General features: G+C 40.9%; 1 protein-coding gene across 1 annotated transcript in view; it reads right to left on the reverse strand.

Moving 5' to 3' along the window:
* The window catches only part of LOC136979323 (transmembrane protease serine 9-like), a 43,122-nt gene that overhangs the window by 6,108 nt on the left and 13,258 nt on the right, over positions 1-23,756 (reverse strand). The window contains exons 7-11 of the mRNA XM_067275269.1: positions 7,868-7,970; positions 7,358-7,587; positions 7,207-7,283; positions 6,754-6,839; positions 2,076-2,356 (exon numbers count right to left, since the gene is read on the reverse strand). Coding sequence (XP_067131370.1) covers positions 2,076-2,356; positions 6,754-6,839; positions 7,207-7,283; positions 7,358-7,587; positions 7,868-7,970 — 777 coding nt within the window. The remainder of the gene's footprint in view (positions 1-2,075; positions 2,357-6,753; positions 6,840-7,206; positions 7,284-7,357; positions 7,588-7,867; positions 7,971-23,756) is intronic.

Below are 23,756 nucleotides of genomic sequence, written 5' to 3' on the forward strand. Positions count from 1 at the left end.
TAATTATTATTCTGAAAAGGGTCATTTTATTGTTTTTCTTTATTCTCCTCGACTCACTTCGAATACTTTCGATCTATTTATCAAAATATACGCATTGTTTAATATCTTGTTAAAATTCATCTCGATTGGCACGCATACGAGTAATTTCAAAGAGTATTTTACTCAAAAATATTAGGTGTTGGTTGCTCTTGTATGCTATGTGATTATCGTTGTGACGACGGTCTGTCAAACCTTAGATCAATAAAAGTAATGGAATTTCGTTTCGGCATAAGAGATCGCTGGACAATAATAACAGCACCGTCTTATACGTACGTGAAAATCTTTCGTTTCCACGTCTCGCTTCTCTTACAACGCGCTCTTACTTGCCAGTCTATTTTGCCTTATAAGAGCATTGCACCAGTGTATCGATGTAATTACATTTAAATATAGTAATACAGTAAGTATTCGGTGACATCTCTACGGTAACAAGTATTAAAATAAAAAGCAAAAATAAAAACATGATTCCAATACTATAAAATACAGGTAGGAAATACACTTCCACTTCTGGAGCTGCTGGACCGGGGATGGTGAACTTACGGCACGCGTGCCCAAAGTGGCACGTAACGTACGATGCGATTTGTCATCTGTCTTTTTCCATCATCGTTTCGGTTTATCATCTCATCGTCCTTTCTTTCAATCGGTATTTTTACGTTTATTCTAATTAAAACATATTCGTTTATTTTTTTTAAATATGCTTATTATATGGCAGTACGTGTGCAGGCCGGATGGCCGAGCGGTCAAGGTGGCAGCCTACCGCTCTGGGGGACCCGGGATCGAATCCGAACGGGTCGAATAATCCCCAGGAATTTTTCGGGGGGTGGTCCGTTCGGATATGTCGGGCCCCGTCCCTCACCACCCAGTCACCCTATTGTGGGCCTGGCCGAACCCATAATGAGTCTACTAAAAGAGGCCCTCTTAGTGCCCACAGGGTGGAAAGAGTTAAAAAAAAAAAATGGCAGTACGTGTTAGTTACTACACGAAAAAATATTATAAAGTGTAATAAAGATATAAATTCTTTAAATTTCTTTATAAATTTAAATAACGAATTTTTTAAGTATTTATCGAAATGAGTGCCGATTTTGCCTGGCGTATTAGAGTGCGCTCTTACGCGCGTGAAAACACAATAGTCATTTTCCGCAATTGTGGAATATTTGAGATTAACACGGAAGAGTCGTTTGTACTCGAACCGAAACAATTGTCTACAGTTTTGTCGTAAATGAAAAAGCGTGCCCGGCATTTGCCTGGAAACTACAGCCATCGAAGGGAGTGTACTCGGTCGTTCTTAAAAACGTATACTATACAACACGTACTGTACAAATGTACTGTACACCTTCCTCGTCTTGTATCTTACCGTGCAGCTAAAAAGGAAAAGCGTGCGGAAACATTTAAAATTCCAAATAAGTATATTAAGCAGAGTCATTTTGGGTGCCGTTTTTATCGCTGGACATTAGGCGATATCGTAGTGTAATTGCAAAATTAGTATTTTTAAGGGCGACGGATGAGTCTCAATTTTTTCATTTATCCGTACTTAATTAAAACAATGCTTTTACATTAAAATATTTGGTAAATATTTCTCTAAATTCAGACACTAAAATTTGTCATATAATTGATTTTTCTAAATATTGTTATTATTACAGTATTATTATTGTAAAGTAATAGAAATATTAATTACATTAGCTACAGCTATTTTTTCGGATAATTAATCTATTTGTACGACTTTGGCTAATATAAATTGTCGGAAGCGTATTGCATTGGTAGCAGAGGAGTGGAGTAAACGTAATGCGTATGACTGCAGAATATCAATAAATCGAACTGTCTTCCCGAACAACCGGGCAACGTCTAATGTTAATTCTATAATATTATGTTAAACATTTCTTCGGAAGAATACTAAAATAGTGGCCAATGCCATCTAGCGGAGACTCTTAGAGTTATTTATTGGAAAAGGAATTTTACCGAAAAACGATTTCCGCCTAAAATCACTTACCGCCATCTATCGTTAATACTGCCAACCATTTTATAGGTAATACGTAACCTACCTGCTTCTAAAGCACCCCAGCCGGCGGCGTACCCTATTCTTCCTAAAAAATCGGCATTCTTCTCGGGTAAACAAATAGGCTTCATGTTATATTTGTAGGATACGGGTCGGTCTAGTATGAGGACGGAGACGTCGTATCGATCGGCCTGCGGCGTAAATCTGAAATTCGGATGCAATTTGACCTGCTCTACCCCAAACGATTCGCTGGGAATGCTCTCCATGTCCGAATTAAGAATGTAATCCCCGACCGTAACTCGAATGTTACTCGGATTGAACTGCGATCTGAAAAAGAAACGTCCTATTTTTAAAAATTATCTCTAAAATGGATTACAAAACCGATTTCGATGGGAAAAAAGCATTGTTTATTGGTGGCGCTGCAAATTTTAAATGTTTAATTAAAAATCATCGGTTGCAATTGTTAATGTCGATTCTCCGGAATAAGCAATTATCTATCCAAAAACATGGACAACGTAAGGGGTGAGACACGCAATTATTAACCTGGTCTTGTTTTGAACGTAAGCATTCGTCTTTAAACGATATGTAAAGTGCTTATTACCCCAATCAATTCCTCCGTTTTAATGTGAAAATAATAATGTGTACACGCTATACAAACAACAATGGCAATTCAATATTGGTCGTTTCGCTTTTCAACCGTAGAAAAGGGAAACGACCAATATTTCGAACCACTTAGGCTTAATGTCTCGAGCAGAACAATGTCTACGCCGACAAACATTGAATTGTCGTTGTTGCTTGTATAGCGTGTACACATTATTTTTCACATTAAAACGAAGGAATTGATTGGGATAATAAGTACTTTACTTTTCTAGATATGTGTGATTTGACGTGAGTACCGTATAAAGACGAATAGTTACAATTATTAACCTGGTCTCGTTTCGAACGTAGCTGTTGTTTTAATAAAAAAACGAATTCTTCGTCTCTTTGTCCATGTTTTTGAGTTGACACAGCTGCTTTTTGCATTGTTTGATTGTATTGTATCGTTTGAAAGAATTTAGTTGCGAGAAGCTCATTTTCAATTTTTTACTGGATTTACACATCTTTTGTGAAGACATTTTCGCTTTTTACGTTTATATTCACCAATATGTTGGAAACTATATATTGGAATATGTCGGGTACAATGAGACTTTAAAATTTTCATTAAGTGGAAACGCATTAATTGACGTTTATGTTTCTGGCTGTCTGCCACACAAGTCAGCAATCGGAATGATCGAATTGCGCCCGTACTTGTGGAAATAAAGAAGCTTCTCGTTAAATCCCGGGTATAGGTTTTGCAAAAATAATTGGTTATTGCTGGAATAAATATTTGTAATTCCTGCAGTAATAAATGTATGCGCGATTGCTATCGTTACGATAATAACTAAACAGCCGACGACCGGGACAAAGTAACATTTCTGTAAGACACTTATTTGGAGGTCGAGTATAATTTTTATTTTCCGTGTTTTGTCTCACGTGGTAGGAAAAATGTTAAATTTTGGATTATGATATATAGGTGAAAACGGACACGTAAACGTCTTTAAACGCGTGATCGTTCTCTACGAATATTTCCCAAAAATTTTCTATTCCGTGTTCCGTGTGAAATATAGAAAAAGAATAACGTTGCCTTTGTTATCTTCGGACATTCGCGTTGTATAAGTAGTATTTCTGAAACATTTTCCAACAAGAACGTTAATGCGTATCGGAGTAATAATCAAATGCAAATTATACGAAAGAAAATACATTATATCAATAAAAATAGGCTACACCGTTAATTTTTTAATAAAAAGTAATAAAAACGTTATCGATAATCGTCGGAAACACAAACGAAACGTTTTCTGAAAGCGGTACAAATATAGAGGCGCCTCCGGTGGCAAACTCGCAAAACTTACAGATGATTGGTGAACTGGCAACGTGGACCATCGTGGCAAACAAAGCTGGGATTCGGGAAACACGAATTCGATTAATCTATTCATTTATCATGGTCATGTTAAATTCATTTTTAATTTTATTTTAGAAAAAAATCAATATGGCGGGCAGAATCGGATATCGACTATCAAGAGATATTTCAACCACATTATTTGAATTTGCGACCAAGTTGCTTTAAACCTTGTAGCAGACATCATTGGAGGACAAAATCTACCACGTAAATCATACCCAACAGAGAGGTAATTATTTATCAATCTCTAATCATCTTGTGACTGCAGAGAAACATTTATTTAAAGATGCGCAAACGTTTTTCATCAATTTATGGACCTCTTCTGGGAGATTGTTTGGAACACCGAATTATCGAATTTACTGAATTTACTTTTAATGAGAACATTTAATGAAATGCATTATGAAAAATAAATAAATAAATAAATACCTCGAGGGCTGTAAAATTCGGCCAATTCGGCTCGATTCAAGCTCTAAATGAGACGGTTGGGACCTTATCAGAGCTGTAGAGCATATCCATAAGAGCAAAAAAGTCAAAGGAACCATACCTGTACAAACGACCCTTGGCGAATACAGCCACCTGAAAGGGTCGCGCGAGATCGATTACATAAATCCGAAAATATAAGTGACACTTATAAATCTTATATTTTCTTAGAGAAAATAAGAAACAAAATAATATTTTGAAGGCACTCATTGTCATTCCTTTTTTATGGAGTAAATTTTATATTTTAATGTAATATTCTAGCATTTTTTGTTTCGTTTTTTGTAGACGTTGGTCGATTATATTTTGTTATATTATTGAAATGTTATAAATACCGTATTTTACGGACTGCACCCGAATTTTGGAGGCAATTTTTCGAAGAAAAAAGTGCGTCTTACAGTCCGTAAAATACGGTATTAAATAAATTAAAAAGATTTAAAATAAGTTGTAAATATCTCTTATTTCCTTTTTTGGGTATAAATTCGAATTCGTAGAAAATTTGAGATTCGAAAACCGGTGTTTTATAAAGTCGGTTTTTGTATAAACCCTAAGAAGCAGAATAACCTAACCGAAACAACCGGGAGAAACAGCCAATATACTGATTGTTAACATATTTAAACGTTAAGAACGTTTTATCGCCACCACGTTCTATTTGCAACGTCGGATAATTCGGTGTTCCAAACAATGTCGCCCGAAGATGACCGATAAATTAGGCAGAAAACGTTTGCGCATCTTTAAATAAATGTTTTCGGAAGATTAGTGATTAATTAAGAAAACCTTCTACGATAGTAATTTGTCAGCGAACAATTACCTGACAACAACTATCATCCGACTAAATCGGACCGATGAAACATACACTCTATTTTTAATAGGGTTAAAAGAAATATTAAAACAATTAACAAAGTTAAAACGAAAACTCTTCGCCGTAGTTCGGCCTAAAGTGAATAGTTTAATCGAAAAAAGAAACTCGTCGGATCGCCACGTCCCGCTTTGGCACTAATATTATACTAGTTTAACACGGGACCCGTTAAGTATTACGTCGGCAGTTTACGGGCGGGTAGATTTATTTGTATCCGACAATTGCCGACGACGACTTAAGATTGCACCTCTCGTACCGTACAGTACATCCGCGGTCGTCACTAAGTGGTCCGAAAATACTTTCTGTGTATTTGCCAAAGGTTTAAACTTCCGACTAACGACCTAATAAGAGGAAGGGATGCCTGATTTTCCGACCGCGGAGGATGTAGAGGGGGATGGAAAAAGGACAAATTTTTAGCGACGTAATACTCGAACCTAATTAGTGGCGAAACCTCTCTTAGTCGCTTAGTATATTTGAAGATGTTCCAGAAAGGTTTCGCCGTCAATTTTAAGGCCACTTCTGCGGTAGCTTATCGTATGCACGGAAGGCCACGAACATTTATTATCTTATATTTTTACTTACTTTTACAGCATTTTATTTAATTCCTGTTATATTCTTTTGTATTATATGTTTATTTCGTTTTATTTTTCTTCGACATTGTTTTACGCGAGCGACCACCAGCGGGTCCTGTTTTATTTAAATTTTGTTTTTTGAATTTTCCCTAAGGCGGCTGTTAAAATCAGTCGAAAACGTTCGTTCGTTTTAACTGGGTTACGGGTGATAATTGGTTCTTTTAATAGAAGTTGTCTTTAAAAAGGTTTACGCGTGACGACGATTTAGACTTGGAATGACGATGTTTAAAAAATTGAAACGAAATTGCTTTAATTAAAATAAATGTAAAGAAGTGGAATGAAAAAGGACGATCGAGCGATACGTTACGTGACGATGATTTCTCTTGCCTAACAGTTTGGGCACGCGGACCACGGGTCGCCGACCCCCGGTCTGGTCCCCCACTCTACCGTTTGACGGACGGCAAATAGCCTAATCGAAATTCGACCGTTTACGGTCTTCCGAAAACGTCCAATTACGCGCTAGAAAAATTGTAATCCAGCACTTTTAATTGTTAAAAGTGTTCCTTTTGGTTTGGTGGATGGGTAGCGCCATTTGCGGGAAATTTATTAGCTTAACTTGGGACTGTTGGAAGAAAGCACGTTTAAAAATTTGGAAGTTTTAAGCCAACTCACGCCGGAAGGAAACCGAAATGTAATACGGAAAAGGAAGTAGACTTAAAGTCCTCCGTAATTATATGGCGTTTTTAGAGAAACACGGCGGATCCGACGGACATAAATCGCATTCTACCGGCAATTTAAACGACGATACTTAAATTCTTTTAGAAAAATAAACAAGTCTTACTTAGCCACGCAGTGGCCGGCGGTGACGACGTGCCTCCAGGCAACCAGCGCTCCTCCGCATCTACTTCCTCCGATTTGGATGAATACCTGTAAATAACGTCGGGTGGCTTAAAGGTCATTTCGCAAATGAATCTAAAATATATTCTTTGCCGACGCGTAACGGTTCTCCCGAGTCTTACCGCCGTTGATACCGGTACTTGATAAGAGCTTCTAACGCTTACGACAGAGCGGAAGGAAATCCTATTTACATCTCGGGAACGGCGACAGAAGCGTAATTTCGCGGAATTTAACTTGGCGTAATTTTTAAATCGGTTAAAAATGTCTTTTCGGAAGACCGGAGTACCGCCATTCGTTTTCGTATTTTTCCGTGACCGAATCACCCGCGGTGGGATTTACGAAGAATCGGAGAATAAAAAGAGCGTTGTGGTAAGAGTGCGCATTATACGGCGGTTACCTGCCAAGGAAACTGTCCGAAGGCGGCGTCGCTACCTCCGACGATCCTTCTGGTGTTCTCCGAGTTCCGGCCGCAATCTAGCGAGACGTTTTTACAAAAGTCAGTGGACTTAAGCAGAGAATTACAGAGTTAAAGGAGACGTCTTACGTACACGGATCGTTTCTGACGGGTCCGTAATATGCGGGTTGTATTTTCTGCTCGGCCGCCGACGAACAGCAAGTGAGAAGGGTCCGCAGGGTGTGGTGACCACGCCGCCGGACAGCCAACAGGTCAGGGTAAGTTGGCACTGGCTTCCCGTAGTACAGTCGGAAAACAATGCGGCCCGAACCGGTTTCAGCAGCGAGAAATTCACTAATCCTCTGGGAAACGACGAGATGGATCCTAGTAAACAAAACGCATAAATCTTGGACGGCTAAAGATGAAAAAAAATGCAGCGCCGGAAAAAGTGCATTCTTCACGGGACGTTGATCTCCACTCCACACCGGCACCTATGAATATTTATTATTTATCCCCCTACCGCAATTACCGGACGAAATCTGGTAGAAATTCTCGACTGGTTAACTTATATAAATTCCGCCGACCACCGTTAAACTGCGATGCACGGTAACCACTTGTATTGATTAAAAGTGCCTTATAAATTATATTCGGAGTCTGTACTTACTTTCTATCTTGGTGTAGTTTGTCCGGACGGCCGAAGTTAACCGTAAAGAAAATACGAAAACCAGTAGGGCTGCTCGCATCGTGTACCCAGTACATCTGTACGTCTGCAAAACAATATTAAAAATCATTCTTTGTTTAACTGCTCCACTATTTTTGTAGGCTTTCCCCAGTTCTAATCTTACGTATTATTACGTTTCCGAAAACGATGACGGGAGGAAGTTTCGTATAATTTCCAGAGTAGAAGTGAGTTTTATAAAACATTGCAAACACTAATAAGGAGTGAAGTCCGACCCCACGCCAGATACAACACGCGAACCCCCGTAGCTCCCACTCCCTGGACCATTAACTACGTAAGATTAATAGCGTAAATGCTCCCCGCGAAATTTCAGAGTTTCGACAAAAGGAGTTACTAAGGTTCAAAGTGGGTTGCCCTATCACGCAAACACTAGCATCCATACATATAGGGGGAATCGACTTTTTACATTTCTCGGCGTTTCCCGATCCACAGAGTCCAAAAAAGTAAAAATACTGGGATACGGTCGTACTTTCCCTCCGTTAGACACGGGGTAACGACATAATGTCGTTTTGTATTTCGACCAATAAAGTTATTTTATTGGTTGAAATATTCTCCTTCGCATTTAATTATACTTTTTCGACAGGAGGGCAATTTGAAAATATCATTTTTGTCAATGGTTTGAACGACTCCCGAAAAAATCTTCCCGGATGTCGGATGGACTGGAACCTAGATCGAACCTTCCCGGCAGATTTATAGGGCCAGGGGCTGTAAAGAGTACGCGACGAGTTAAGGCTAAAAAGCTATCTTTGGCCCATCTTTCGGGTGGTTTTGTTTTTAATCAGAAAACGTCGTAGAAATTAAAAGGAATGAATTGGGAGGGAACTTTCACCTCCTCTTTCCTATTCTCCCGACTCATCTCCTTCGGATTACCGCATTTTCTATCTTAGGTTAGTGGTGGGCGTGGAAAACAATTGGCAAATCCCGCAGCTGTGAAAAAGTCAGTGGGTTTTTAATGCCGAAAATGGGTATTTTCAAAGCGTTCTCCCGTTAAGAAAGTGCGATGGAATGCCAAAGTAAAATGCCAAATTGGTTTAAACAAAAAATACCAGCATTTGTATCGGCATTTCAAAAACCACATTATTTATTTGGTTACCCGACGTAATTATGTTAATTTTAATTGTAATAAAGCCAGGCCACGTGGTTCCGCCCAAAACACATTTCATCGGGAAACAGCTGCTAAATTCCAGCCTAATTAATTGACTCGTACCGAATCTTTCCGACTTTTCGATATTTCAAGAAAAAGAAACGTTTCTACAATAAACCCTTTGGAAAGGTACGAAAATCAGACATTTGGGATTTTGCCCTGAAAATCGTCGGTAAACTTCTGGCGTTGTAAGAAAATGACTATTTGTAAAAGAAAATAGACATTACGCGCAAGTTCCGAAACAGTAAAATAAATAATACTTTTAAGTATTTCGAGCGCGAGCTTGGATATAAAAGCAAAGAACTTAACTTACTTAATTCGGTAATAGACCGGAAGCTTACGGCCGGGTGGAAAGTAGGGACAATTGATCGGGGACATTCGATGGCATTTAAGAAAACGACGGGCAAAAATTATTTGTCTTTATGTCTCGGATGTTTCCGCCGGAATTCGGTGAAAACTTCCGAAATATAAAGACTCAAATAATTGCCAAGTGCCGGGCGGAATTTGGAAAGACGACCCGGTCTCGTTACCACTTTGCGAGCCCCGAGTTCCAGTGTTTCTCCCAGTGTCGGCTGGGGCGCACCCCTTCTTCTGTCGCGATTAGCTTAAACCGCAGGCGATATTTCGAAGTAAAACGATAATCCAGGATCGGAAGAGTTTACCGTTTTCATTACGAAGATAAGTAGCGTTACGGCGCAAGCGGCGGCGCGGTGGGGAGAAAATCCCCGGCGTCTACTGCGGGAGGGTGGAAGGGTGGCGGAATAACCAAAAGCCAGGTAAGTACTTCCCCTAGGTCTTACTTTTACGCGGAAAATATAATAAATCCGAGTAATCCGTTGCCGGGGACGTCTCCACCGCCGCGTAACAGGTAGACGACCTTATCCGCGCCGAGGTCGGTTGGGCGCCATCTTCCGTTCCGCCGCCGTCCGTAGTCTTTTAAGAGTCTGAAACTGGCACCCGGGTTCTCCGCTGTTAAATTTCGTCGAGTACGAAAATAAAACGGTGGGCGGCCGAGCCCACGGGGTAAGAGTAAGGAGGGGCGAAGGGCAAAACGTAGGTAAGGGTACTTACGTTTGTACGGAGGAAGACGTGCGGATACGGAGCCAGGACTAATCCGGTATCGCGGCCGGTCCCGCGAACGGCGCGGGGCGAGATGTGACCGTTATTCGTTTCCGTCTCCCCGGGGGACGTCGTTCATCCGCTCCGACGAAGGTCGCCGGGCCGAACGTGACGTCGGCGGGCGAGGACGCCGGATCCGGCCCCGGCGAGAAAGTACCCCGCGTGTAAATTGGCGCCGTTTTAACGGGCAAAGCGCGTAAGACGCTTTTCCCCGGCGTAACCGCAGTGGGACCAGAACCTGGACGGATACGAAGACGAACTTCGGCTTAACGGGATCGGTAACGTCCGGAGAAAGCGGGGACAACGACCCCAGTCGTCAGACGCTCGGCGCAATTAACACCCCGTCCGACGGAGGTTCTCGGGCCGGAAGCGGAAGACTACTTCTCCGGCAGATGGCGCCCGACCTCGCACCCAACATCCCTTCATCTTATTACCTACGGAATTCGTTAACCGCGTTAAAATCTTTTCGAAAAGAAACCCGTAACCGACGTACGAAAGTTCCTTAAAGTGTGGATTCGTAGAGTTTTTTTCTTTCCATGGTTAATATGGAGCGGCAGCTCATATCGGCTATTTACTCCGAGAACGAACCCACGACCGAACTCCCAGTGTCCTGGATTCTCGCTGGTCAAAACGAAAAGTAAAAGCCTAACTCCGGTGTCGGAGGACAAAAGAAAACACACTTCTCGACTCGTCCGTTCTGTCCCAGTTACTCTCTCGCGGTGACCCACACGCCCGAAGTTTTCTTATGACCGGGTGGGGACGGGGGCGGCATCGACCGCCGCCCGACGTAAGTTAACTGACGTAAGCCGAGCCGGGTGATTACCTAGGCATTAAGTCTCCCGTCCCGCAGCCTCCGTAACGTTACTTTTAGCCCGCGGTGGGGATTAATAAATGTTGTTTGGCCGGGGAAGGAAACCTGTTGGATGTCGACCCAACGTGATATTCGATAGTCGACAACAAACGATCTCTAGTTTAGGTGTTACCTCGGCAGTAACACCTAAACTAGTACCACTCCTTTATCGGAATGGCGTGCCCGACGCCGGGAAACTATCATTTTCGGCCGGTGATTACCGTAATTACGGTACGTCACCGACGTTATTCTTTCAGTTTTTTATTCGGCGGTCGGCTCGGATTCGGACTCTGGCCCCGGCTTGGCCCGGCCTAGTCTTGAGTAAAACCTATAGTTGTTTCCCGTATTTCGCTTCCGTAATTAATTTTCAAGTGATTTTACGGTTTCCCGGCCGTTAAGGACGTAACTGGAAAACCCAACGGCCGTTTCCAGCCGTAGAGGCGACGGGGAACGACGGCGCCGGAAGTGACGCCTAACCGTAACATTGGCTTCTCCTCCCCTTTACGCGTCTACCCTGGTACGGGCTTATAACTTACGCCGACTACCGAACCTTTAATTGCAGTTTCCTGCCTGCCGTACGTACCGCAGTCGTGTTTCTATACCCGGCTACCAGTAATTTAATTCTGCGTGTATTGTAAATATTGCATTTATTAGCGCGGAACGGAATTTTGGAATTTAATATAATCATTAAAAAAATATAAAACGGGAATGGCTTGCCAGGCGCTTGACGTTTTAATCATTTTTTTGAAACGTGACGACTTTATCGCAGTTTCCGCGTGGTAAAACTTAATGATTTTCTCGGTTCTGTAGAACGCCTGGCAATAAAATTTACGCTGGGCACTCGGAGCACTCGGCAGATTTCCAGTCGAAAACTTTTTTACAGTTGCGTTTTTCTCATTTTGCTTCCTTTTATGTTTTTCGTCACCCGCTTCTTCCGTTTCGACCGACGGACGTTTATATTTTACGTGTTGGGAAGCGCGCCGCGCAGTCGGGCGCCATTCTCGATTTATCGCCTCCGTACTGGTTATTTCTAAAAAGGGAGAATCCCGCAATGAACATCTAACCATAGACAATACGACATTCAGCATTACGGAATCCTTCGAGTACTTAGAGAATGACATAAACAGAAACAATGACATCGAGAAGGAGATAGGGACTGGCTTGTTAGAGAGAAACAAATCTACTTCGGGCTCACAGTAAAAGCAGTAAAAGGAGGAAACTAATTGTACACGAGTCGCCGATTAGACCCGCGATTCCGTATGCGAAACGGCCAATAGCTAAAGAAAATCTTCGGTCCTGTGAAAGACTATGATGATAATGGTATCGTGGTCAATATGGAGGAGAAGAACAAACCAGGAACTGCAAACAACCTACGACAAGCCCATGATCACGCAGGTGATTAAGGCCAGACGATTGCAGTGGCTAGGCTTCCTATAACGGCAATAGCTTTACCAGGGCTCCATTATGAGGGGAAAGGGAAGAGGCCAAGATGCCGTCCCAGAAAAAGGTGGGTAGACGGGCTGACTGAAGATCTTCGAAACCTCGGAATCGAAAATTGGCAGAGGCAGGCTGTAGACCAAACGAGATGGAAAAGGATTGTGGCTGCGGCTAAGGGCCTCCAAAGCCCATAATGCCAGACGAAGAGGAAGAAGGAGTTCCTTACGTTTAACGTACGACGTCTCGGCACGAGGGTGGCGCCCACCTTCTTACCGGCCTTCGAGACGAGAAATCCACGTCTCGACCGAGAGGTAGAGTCTTCGTTGGACAACAATTGTGGGTACGAACCAGATTGAACCTGGTTCCGCAACCCAGGTAGACGGACGACTCCAACATTCTGCCATTTCGTCTCGGGTTTAAACCGTCGATGCAGTTTTAGCCTTCGCCTTTCCCACTGGTAATTATTTAATTGCCCCTATTAATGTCGGATAATTGTTTGCCGTCTATTGTCTTTCTTAACAATATTTTTCCATTCGTTCGTTTAATCGCCATTATCTTTTGGAAAAAAAGTTTCCCGGTTGTTGGCAACAAAAAATACGTCGGTGTACAGTACGCGTGACGTCCGACGTGACGTAATTAACCGTACGAAGTAATTACGGTCGATAGTCTAAATTAGTGGCTACCGTGGGGAAAGGGAGGAAGAGATTCCGACGTTTGCCATCTCTCTCCTCTTAAACGATGTCGTTCGTTCGCCTTCCATATAGAAATCTGTAATTACCTTAACGGCCGATTTAATTAATCATAGAAATTAATTTTATTTATTATCTAATCGAATAATCGATTATAATTAAACAAAGTAAACTAGGAACAACGCTGGAAACCGTAAAGCATTCGGAGACGGTTTTCGATGGTACAAAGTAGCGCGATTATTATCTAATTAACCACAGTTACGCGTAATTACCGATACAAATGAACTAACTTCACTTGATCTCCCGCCGCTCTACGTAACGTAGAATCTCCGGTAGCGCGGTGGGAGACGGAATGACAGAGCCGCGCCAAGTGAAATTTGAATGTAGAAAAAATTCACGTAAAGTCGTAATTTAACCGCGTAAAAGTAGGGAGAAAGAAAAGAGCGAAAAACCTCTTCCGATCGAATTTATCCACGACGTTTGCAGACTTTTCGGAAGATAATTGACGTTCGATACCTGCCAATTTTCTCGTTTTTTACTCGGCAACTTATTCCTCGTCCAGCGGATAATTCGTTACGTAATTTCCTGAATGGAATCAGCCATGGATGATATTATTTAGGTCACGGATACGATTCGTGTTTGGCCTTGAACTCAAAGGGGGAAAAAAGTTTAAATTTGGAAATGGTTTTGTCGATCCGGTGGGACTGGGTCATTAAACGTTGTAACGCTAGCAAGGAAGTAGGCTTAGATAAAAGACAATATTCCTAAAAATATATACAGTACTTCATTCCACTCGTCCGAGGTGTTTATATTTTACTCCGATCCACGAAAGTTATCAATTATTTTTCCTACAATTTATCTGTAAAGTAGGCGTAATCTATCAAAAGTATCGTTTTTACTACGCGTTTTGTACTTATTTTGGATCGTTTGTAACACGGGGTAATTTCCGCGCCCTCCGCCAGCTCAACGACCAAAAACGGCCTTAATTTACAAAAGTTTGCGCTGGAAATCCACGGCTTGTGGGTCAAATCTCTTCTTTTCGTCGTTTCTACTGTTTGTGTTTTTTTCCGTCGGATGTTTTAAAAACTGGATCCGACATAAATTCATTTATTTCTTACAATGAAACTACATTAACGAAAAAATAGACTGGCGCGACTTCTTTGCTTGGCTTGTTACGCGGATAGATAGAGCGTGAGTTCCTTAAAATATCTCCTTATTATTGATTATATAAACATCGTAATTAGATAATGAGGTTAATACGAAAATTAAAACCTATTTAAATACGGCACAAAGCCTTATTACGTAGAGTAACGTTAGTGCAATGTACAAAAATATTGCCGTAAAATGTTACGTATATAAATGTTCGGTTTTCGACCCTTCGAATAGTTTTACGGTATAATTTTGCATTCTCCTACACCGAGGAATCGAGTGAAAATAAAGCCGATTCGTATTAACGAAGTATTTTAGTACGGTAACATTCCAATTATCCCAATCGATTATCCAATTATCGGGCAATCAATTAAAATTCTCACTGTTTTCCTATCCGAACACACCTTACGTAAATGTGTGCGTTATTACGTGCGAATGAGAAATGAAACGTAGCGTAACGTAAAACGATAGAAACGAATGTAATTTGTTACCTACGTGGTAAATTATTTACATTTTTACCACACCACTTCTGGAATCGTAACGTTGATAAATGTAGTACAGTAGAGCACAGTCGGTGTAGACGGGTGTATAGCGAATCAGGCGGAAAGATTAAAGGAACCGGAAGACATTTGCAAAGAAAAGAGCAAAAACCAGCAGTCCTCGCGGGGCACGGACGACAGAAGAGAAGGAGTTAATTGTTTTTAACTAAATTGTCGCGTTTATACAGTAAAAGGAAGACGACATAACGTTCGTTATCTGCAAGTCGGCCCGAACGACGGAAACCAGAGGCTAACTCGGTAAATTTTAGTCGTTTCCGATCGGGAGTTTTGCGGGTCGATTAAACAAGGAGGTCGATGGAATCGATAATCAGTTTTATTTTATTTTCGACCAACAAACGGGCTAATTTCTGGTTAAAGAAGATAAATATCGAAACCACAAAATGCGGCAATTAAGCGTTGTCTTTAATCGAGCGTCGAAGTCGTTTCGGTCTTTTCCACTCCTGGTGTTTCACCCGGAGTGGAAAAGGAGTTAGTGGCTAAAAAACACGGTTTCCAGGGTGGGCCCGGCACCAGGTACCGTCGTTTTGTTTTTGTCGATGGCACGAGTTTGTCTTTCCGTACTCTCGCTCTTTCGCCCGTTTCCCTCCCAACATCCAAAACGGCATTGGATGCAATCATATTTACCGAGTAACGCGCCCAAAGGTATGTAACTATAGCTTTGGGCGCGTGTTATTCATTTACTTGGTAAATTTCTAGAAGAACACTTCCATTAAAAGTTTCATAACCTAAATGGTAGACTTTCTACCCCTTAGCGAAAACTTTTAAATCATCTCGACTTTAAGACTTGAACACACCCGTCTACGGGAAATTTCCGGTGTATTTCGTACCAAGTACAGCCGTCGTCGTGTGTCGTACGAGGCCAACGGCATTTTGCCGGCCACTTTATATCGTATTTTTCTCATTTATCTTCGCTAAAACAAAAAGTTACCCTTGAAATATAAATTAAGATGCATATCTTACGCAGATAATCGCCCGTTCCGAAGCCAGGCCACGCGCCCGAAGTAAGAGATAAAGTTTTCTATTTATAGAAAATATCGACGTATCGTAAGAGAAAACACAACCCGTCTACGAAGCTTAGTTTATAAGAAATGCTGCGGTTCCGTTCCAATATTATTTTTTAATTGCCGGCAATATACAGCGTATTATATAAAGCGCATACAGAAAAAACAAATAATAATACAGAATAATAAATAATTAATTTCGCTAATTTATATAATTAATTAGGAATAAACGGAAAGTATACTTACCACGATGCGGGAGAAGACATGGTGCGCGCTCCAACATCAACCAGTCGATACGACCGTCGCGCCGTCTTCGCGACTAGTGACCTGGATGAAGACTCGGGATGGCAGTTAGTAGCGTACCGCGGCCAAGGCGGCGTATCCTGTTCTGCTTGGCAACACCGAAACTGTGTTAGTGGGGTTTGTTCCGGCACGATTGCTAAGGAAGTGAGAATACCCTGGTCGTCACGTGACTGGATACGGGTGAAATTTCGATACCCGCCGACCGATTAGGGGATAGTGAACTCGAACGAGAACGAAACGACGGAAGAGTGGGGTCAAAAGTATGACGACACCTAACAATAACTATCGTTTCGTATCTATAACCGTGGCCTGGGTACCAGCGCACGTGTTCATCAAAATTCGCTTTATCCTTCAAGCAGCCCCTGGAAATTATACTTTCTGTTCAAAAGTTAAGATGGAGGTAAAAGAGAAAGAGTTAATTTTTTGTATTTTATGAGCACTTTACACGACAATAGGTGCGGGGACGAGACAAACGTGCAAAAAAATGGTCAGTAGGTCGATTATTAACCAGGACCCGTCCTAAAAATACATTTAAAATGCATTTATAGGACGGGATGGTCGGTAGAAAGGCTCGTAGATACTTAACGGGAAGCGTGCGTATCGTACGCCCTGATTCGTGGACATTTCACTAAATTCCAAATTATGCAAAGTTAGTTTACACGCTCGAGTGACGATGCAAAATAATTAAGATTTATATCCACATAAACCTCGAAACATTTGGCGGCGCACTCCTTTCTGACTTCGTTACTCACTTTATCTCGTCTGCAAATTCATTTTGAGTATTTCCATATTTTTGTACTCGTTCCATGTCGGATATCGCCGTTTTTCGGAAGGAATAATTCCACGGGTGTGAAATAATTACAAAAAAGGAAGAAACGGTCTCGAAAACGGTCGTTAAATACAGAAAAGAATACGGAAATAAGCGGAAAAAGGACGGTGGAAATATAAAAATGGTTAACGTAAAATCACGCCAACCAATCAAATAAAAAGTAAAAACGGATAAAAGAGCTGCGATAAAGTACGAGGGATTGGGCGGAAAAGTGGCGCAAGTAACAAAAGCGGCAAGAACATTTAATAAAAGTGCGAAAATTTAACCAATTAAATAAATAACAGATATGTTTACCGGCGCACGGCCGACATTTATTATCATATTATTTTCTGTCCCGGTGCCACCGGAGTGCCCCCGTTTTCGTCCGGATGGCCTTTACCTAATCTCCAAGAGGGCCCAAACAACAGAAGATTCGAGACTTCTATCCTATTCTGAAAATATAAAAGAAACTAACGAACTATTTTCGTCCATTGATCCGTGCAACTTGGTCGTGCGTCGACCAAAACCCCATTCCTTGTTTTCCAGGCCAATTTAGCCCCCAGTACAACCGGCGCCACGCCGATCCGACGATGAATCATAGAGTTTGAAGCTCCTTTCGTAACGTACGATGCCCTTTTAATAGCTTGTGCCCCCTTCTTTACAGTCTGCGGGCTGCCACTTTTCCACTGGCTCCAGGGTTACAAACGTCGACGACTTACCGTGGAAAAATCTCCGTTCGGTCTGCGAAAATTCGTTTGTTTTTGCGTACAATGGACGGTAAGAATTGAATTAAATTATCCTCTGCGGCGGGAAATTTTCGGACGGCTGAGGATAATTGACAGAGGAAGGCAAACAATACGTTATTAACGCGTCGACGGTAAGAAGGAAAAACGGAAAAATAAAATCGATAAAAAGAAGGAAGAAACGTAAGAAATAAGGAAAATTACGGAAACAATCGCCAAACGGTGACCAGTTTTTCAGAATTTCCAAGTGTTTGGTAAATGAAACCGTTATTGTTTTGGACAAAGAGAGCTCCTCGATCGCCGCTAAGTGGTGATGGCGGCTGTAGGCCTTAAATTATACGGTAAAACTGGCCAAGCACGGCATACATTTACACAAGAAACAAGAAAAAGACCAGAGTCCTCCCACCTAAAATTTTAGCGGAAGAAATGAAATTTTTTTATTTATAACTCGGTCGACGTGGCTGAAATAACGGGGATATGGGTTAGAAAAGGAAGAGGGATTTATCTCGGGCGTAATTCGTTGTTTACCGGACGACCCGGTTCACTTTTACCTCTCCTCTATTCTAATAAAGCGATTATCGACGGGAATTCGAGCGTTTATAATTGTATAACTTCCGTCTCCATTAATTTGGAAAATTGCGCGAAATAACGAAGAATTGCGGATTAAAATCCCTCTAAAAATTCTCCGTTTTGCATCGGCAGTAAAATTTCTTTTTAAGTTTTTCGAACATTTCGAAACAGTTAAACATAAAAATAATATTAATTTAAAAACCGGTGTGTGTTTACGGTACAGTACGTACAGTACAAATTGCAACCGCGCGATCCTCGATCTACAGCAGCGAGGTCGGAATACAACACGCTTTTCCTCCACGGGGGTTTTAGTTGTATACTTGGAATTGTGTAAGAGGATTCCGGACCACACGTGCCTGTTTAACTTAGATTAAAGTGAGGGAATTCCGACATGCCCTTATCGAACACTCTTTCTATGCCAATCTGTAGCGAGAGACATTTTAACGCTGGCGTAAAGTTAGAAAATGCTAACCTGTAAAAGGCCTTATAGTCTTTTACAGGTATTATGTTCTAACTTGTGGTACAAACTTTTTATGTTTAGTAAACTTTGACCGTAAGAAATGCGTATTATTTATTGTCGGGTAAGATACAATTCTTTTCGTTAACAATTATATTTGTCACATTGTATGAAAAATTGGATTTGGCCGATTAGTTACGATTATAGAGGAAGTTAATACCGTAACTATAATCAAAACGGTGCTAACTAATTTCCAATACGGCATTCCGGGGTAAGTCCGATCACCGCCCATCGAAGTTGCGGAGGAGGATGTTGCGCCGGAAGAACTTTGTGACTATATCGAACCTGTCACGCGCGATACGTGTGACGTTCGTATCCGATGCGACGGGGGCGTGTTATAATGATACGAACGTTAATTTCCAATGTTTCCAACTGATGTTTTTTAAGTGTTTATATGTCGTCATATAGATCTAAGTTTGTTAATTGGGCTGCGATTTGAAAAAATTATAGACTTAAAAATTTTCACTGTCTTTCTGTCCTTCCTTAATCTCAACAACGGAGTTAGTTAGATGAAAATCGAGATCGGATATGGAAAGCGTAGGGGCAGGAGGCCCCGATTAACTATATTCTAATTTCCCATGCAAACCGGAACTCACGTCAGTTCAACTCAAACATTTTCCCCCGAAAGGAGTTGGTTAGATGACCGACGTGACTGTTATTATCAAGAAAAGTATGATGTACGGGAGCGAGACACTAGTAATTTGAGGCGGAGAGCATATTTTAAATTAAATAAATTAAAAATATGATTAAAAACTGCAGTCTGGAATTGTGACGATGTTACAATAAATAATTACTCGTTTCATATACCTTTTGCATTTACTTATAATGAATAAATTATACGAAGCGTATCTCGATTCGGCCAGAACTTCTGCTTTACGTATCCACCGGTACATTAAAGATTGCGCGTTTTAATTGTAATAAACTATCGAGCCAGTGGCGTAGCTAGGAGGGGTGCGGTAGGTGCGGTCCGCACCGGGCCCCTGGAAAGCGATAGGCCCATAGGGGCCCCAAAATCACAAGAAAAAAGACTCGAAAAATTCTTCACGGCAATCAGAACAAAGCAAAATTTGGCATTTGGCTGCTCGAGCTGCTGGGGTCTCTATTACACAGGAAAACAAGCAACTAAACTCTAATCTAGTTATACACTATATAAAACACTACACAAAAATATTTCAGTCCGTTTACGTAAACAAAACGAAAAAATACCTAACATTGTTGTATCTTCGGAACTTAACCTGATTTGTCAAGGTGGACCAATGGAGCTTCTGAATTTTATTCATCGATACAAATTGATCGATTCGTTACCGGATATAGAAATCGGTCTCCGAATCTTCTTAACGATCGGAGTTAGTGTTGCAATTTGTGAGAGAAGCTTCTCCAAGCTGAAGCTAATTAAAAACTACCTTGTTTGTTTGTTTAGTCATGGCAACGCAACACTTGGGCGATCTGCCTTAGGCGGAATACCTTCCGGGAGGTCTTTTTAAGGGAAACCGGCCCTTATTTACGCGTTACAGACGTGGAGAAAACCCAGAAAACTCCACGTGGCCAGCCCGTCCGAGCGAGGCGCGAATCTACGACCGAATTCCCAGTGTTTAGAGAACGAAGACCGCTTGGCCACCGGTGGGCCTTAAAAACTACCTGAGATCGACAATGAGCAACCTGAGATTGACGAACCTTGCCATTTTATTCATTGAACGTGAAGTTACTGATTCCATCGATGTCGATTCTGTTATTTCTGATTTTGCTAGTCAGAAAGCTCGTAAAGTAAGTTTTTAAAATTTAAATGTATCCTAATATTATTTGTTTTATCTCACACAAAACGGAATAAATAAATTCAAAAGCCGAAATTTACAGAAAAAATTACTCGTTTTTGTTTGGACGTTCCCGATTACCATTACAGAAAAAGAACACCCCTGCCGAAAATTTTTTTTCGGAGGCCCACAAATCTGGTTCCGCACCGGGCCTGGAAAACTCTAGCTACGCCGCTGTATCGATCCAGTGAGTATACGAGATAAACTTTGTCGGACTACACTTTCTACACTCGCGGGGAGGTCCCGATACCGCGGATACCGATACTGGTACGGGTACTTTTTCTGGGATAGGGGGTCCGGGATTGTTACATTTTTTACAGGCGGGTGAGACTAGAGGGAAATAGGATTTTGCGGGCGAATGCAAAACCGAAACCGGATTCGGGTTTTAATGGAAGGCGGTTTCGACGGAAACCGAAACCGACACTTCGGATTACTGTTTGCAAGTAAATGGCCAATCATTCAAAAGATCGGAAAATATATCAAGTGCGAAATCGACCGATACATTTACTTTATATTAGAAATCAGTTACAATAATACGTTAATAATAATAATTTATTCAATTTAAAATATATGCTCTCTACCTGAAATTAGTAGTGTCTCGTTCCCGTACATCATACTTTTCCTTTAACAATACAGTCGTGCCGGTCATCCATCTAACACCTTTCGGGGAGGGGGAATTTTTGAATCGAAATAACATAACTTCCACTCTTCGTCAGAAGTTCATGTATAGTTAATCCGGTTCTTATGCTCCTAAGATTTCCATATCTAATCTCGATTTTCATACATCTATTTCTGTTCTCGAGATTAAAGAATGACGGACAGGCGAACGGACAACCGTGGGAATTTATATGACTACAACTTTTTTAAATTGCAGCCCGATTAACAAGAATAAAGTACGTCATTTATGCTAAAATTAAAGGTTTGGCAACGTAGACGAGGACTCGAGATTTGCACTTTCTCTGCCCCGGGCCCGTGCCGAGAGGGAGGGATGGCCGCTCTACTCTTACCTTTGTAGTAATCCGTTTCGCCTACCGTTGGGTACAGTGGCCCTACCAAAACGCCTTTTGTTTATCGGCGAAGAAAAGACTTGCGCCTCGTAAAAGTAATCTTACTTTTAACAATTTCCAGCTCCCCGGACTTATAACTACCGTATTTCGGTTACCGACGTTTCCTCTCTCGTTACTAGATGGCGACACACCTCCGGTAGCGGTAAACCCTTCTGGGCCCAGACGATTCGTTTATATTGTTCGATGACGTCCGTTGACGTAAGTTTATTTATATTAAAGTAATGCCGCGGGGCCAATGCTTTAAAATATTTCCGATAACAAAATAAAAATTAATAATGCTAGGCGTTACGGTATTCCGTTTATTTATTATTTTATAAATATGCTAAAACCTGCTTTCTCTTATACCCAAACTTCGATATGGCATTTCCGTATGGGGTACAGCTTCTTTTGTATGAGGTTGCGAGTCATACAAAACAACTTTATTAGAACATTATACAAGTTACATTATAATTCTTCTGTCACCTCTTATTATATATAACCAGACCAAAATTGACAAATTAAAAGTTTTATATAAAAAACAAGTTCTTTTACATAGCTTTAAATAAGTAAAGGTTGGCAGGAAAGAATCTTATATAAGTGATGTGTTAAAGAAACGCTTTAGGCTCTCTAACTACAACTATCGATGGAAAAATAATTTAGCCTAATTCTACCAAAAGTTAAGCACTATTTTGGCCGGGACGCACCGATCTACCAATACGTATATAACTGGAATGCTTTAAAAGAAGAATATAAAGATCTGAGAAATTATGGGCAATTTAAACAAGTTAAAAAACTCAACGACGTCTAGATTCGTGTATTATTTTGTCTTGTTAATTGTTTGTTTTTTTATTTGTATTTTTTATGACACTTCGAAAAGGCTATTGGCCATAGTGTCGTTTACTTAAAATAAATAAAATAAAAATACGTCGAAATTGGAAAATCCATTGGAATAAAATTCCATTAAATTTTCAATTTTTTAAAACCGTGAAAATTCTAACTACGAAAGAACGAAGAATCACCAAAAGTCAACGCAACTTATTCGGTCCTTCGATGTAACCGTGTCACCACTTAATATTAATTAATAGTGAGGTTGAGGTTTTCAGCCCAAAACGTGAACGGCGGACGGACGAGTGCCGCCCATCTGGCAATTCTATACGGTCGATAATGGCGTTCGCTACGTCTAGAATGGCGAGAAGGCGATCGGCTTAAACTTATTCATTTTTTTTGTGTTTGTGGTTAAAATTATGACGTATTTTATTAAAATAATGATTATTTAAGCATTTACGAATAATATTGTAAAGAAACAGACGATTTTAATCCATAAATTATTTAATTATTTAATTTTTTGCGTGATGCGAAGTGCCCATAGAATTTACGTGTATTTGTCTTCATAATAGCTTATTTTAAGGTAGGTTTGTTCTTCCACGACATCTTCTACCATCAATACGTTCGTAAGTTTTTAAAAAATTAATTTCCCGAGCTACTTTCGAATTTACATAAGCCACTACTTCCCTCGACAAAAGTGTGAGGTAGTCCTATCGTCCGATTGTACGGTAGGGAATTAAAAACAATTATTTAGTGTTATTAAACATGCTATAAGTACTATTAAACAGTTTAATTTGTTTGTTTACCTTCGCTGGTAACCCTCGATGTTAAATGTATCCGCCATTTTTTCAACAAATTTTCCGCGACGTCCACTAAGTCACGTGATGTTGTGAACGAGCGCCCGGAGCTGTTGAGTATTTTTCTGCCCAACACACTCTATAGTAGCCCTGTTAAGGAACACGTTTGGTGTTTTGACGTCACATTTAGTAGCGTCTTTCGTTTCGCTAGCTGCAACTGACAATGACGGCTACTTCCCGTTCCAACGTATACGTCACTCGTCGTTGTGCAGATGCAACTACGTAACAGCTACCGATTGAAACACCTTTACTCGGTTACAACTGTTGATTCTACCCAACGCAGCCATTGTCTCCAACAATATTCCATTGTTTTCGACGCGATCTCGTATTTATAAATTTTTCTTGGGATTCTCATTTTTCTGTAACCAACATCGTTACCTTTATT

The sequence above is a fragment of the Centruroides vittatus genome, unplaced genomic scaffold, assembly GCF_030686945.1.
Source record: "Centruroides vittatus isolate TY-2023 unplaced genomic scaffold, ASM3068694v2 contig_602, whole genome shotgun sequence".
Classification (NCBI taxonomy): domain Eukaryota; kingdom Metazoa; phylum Arthropoda; class Arachnida; order Scorpiones; family Buthidae; genus Centruroides; species Centruroides vittatus.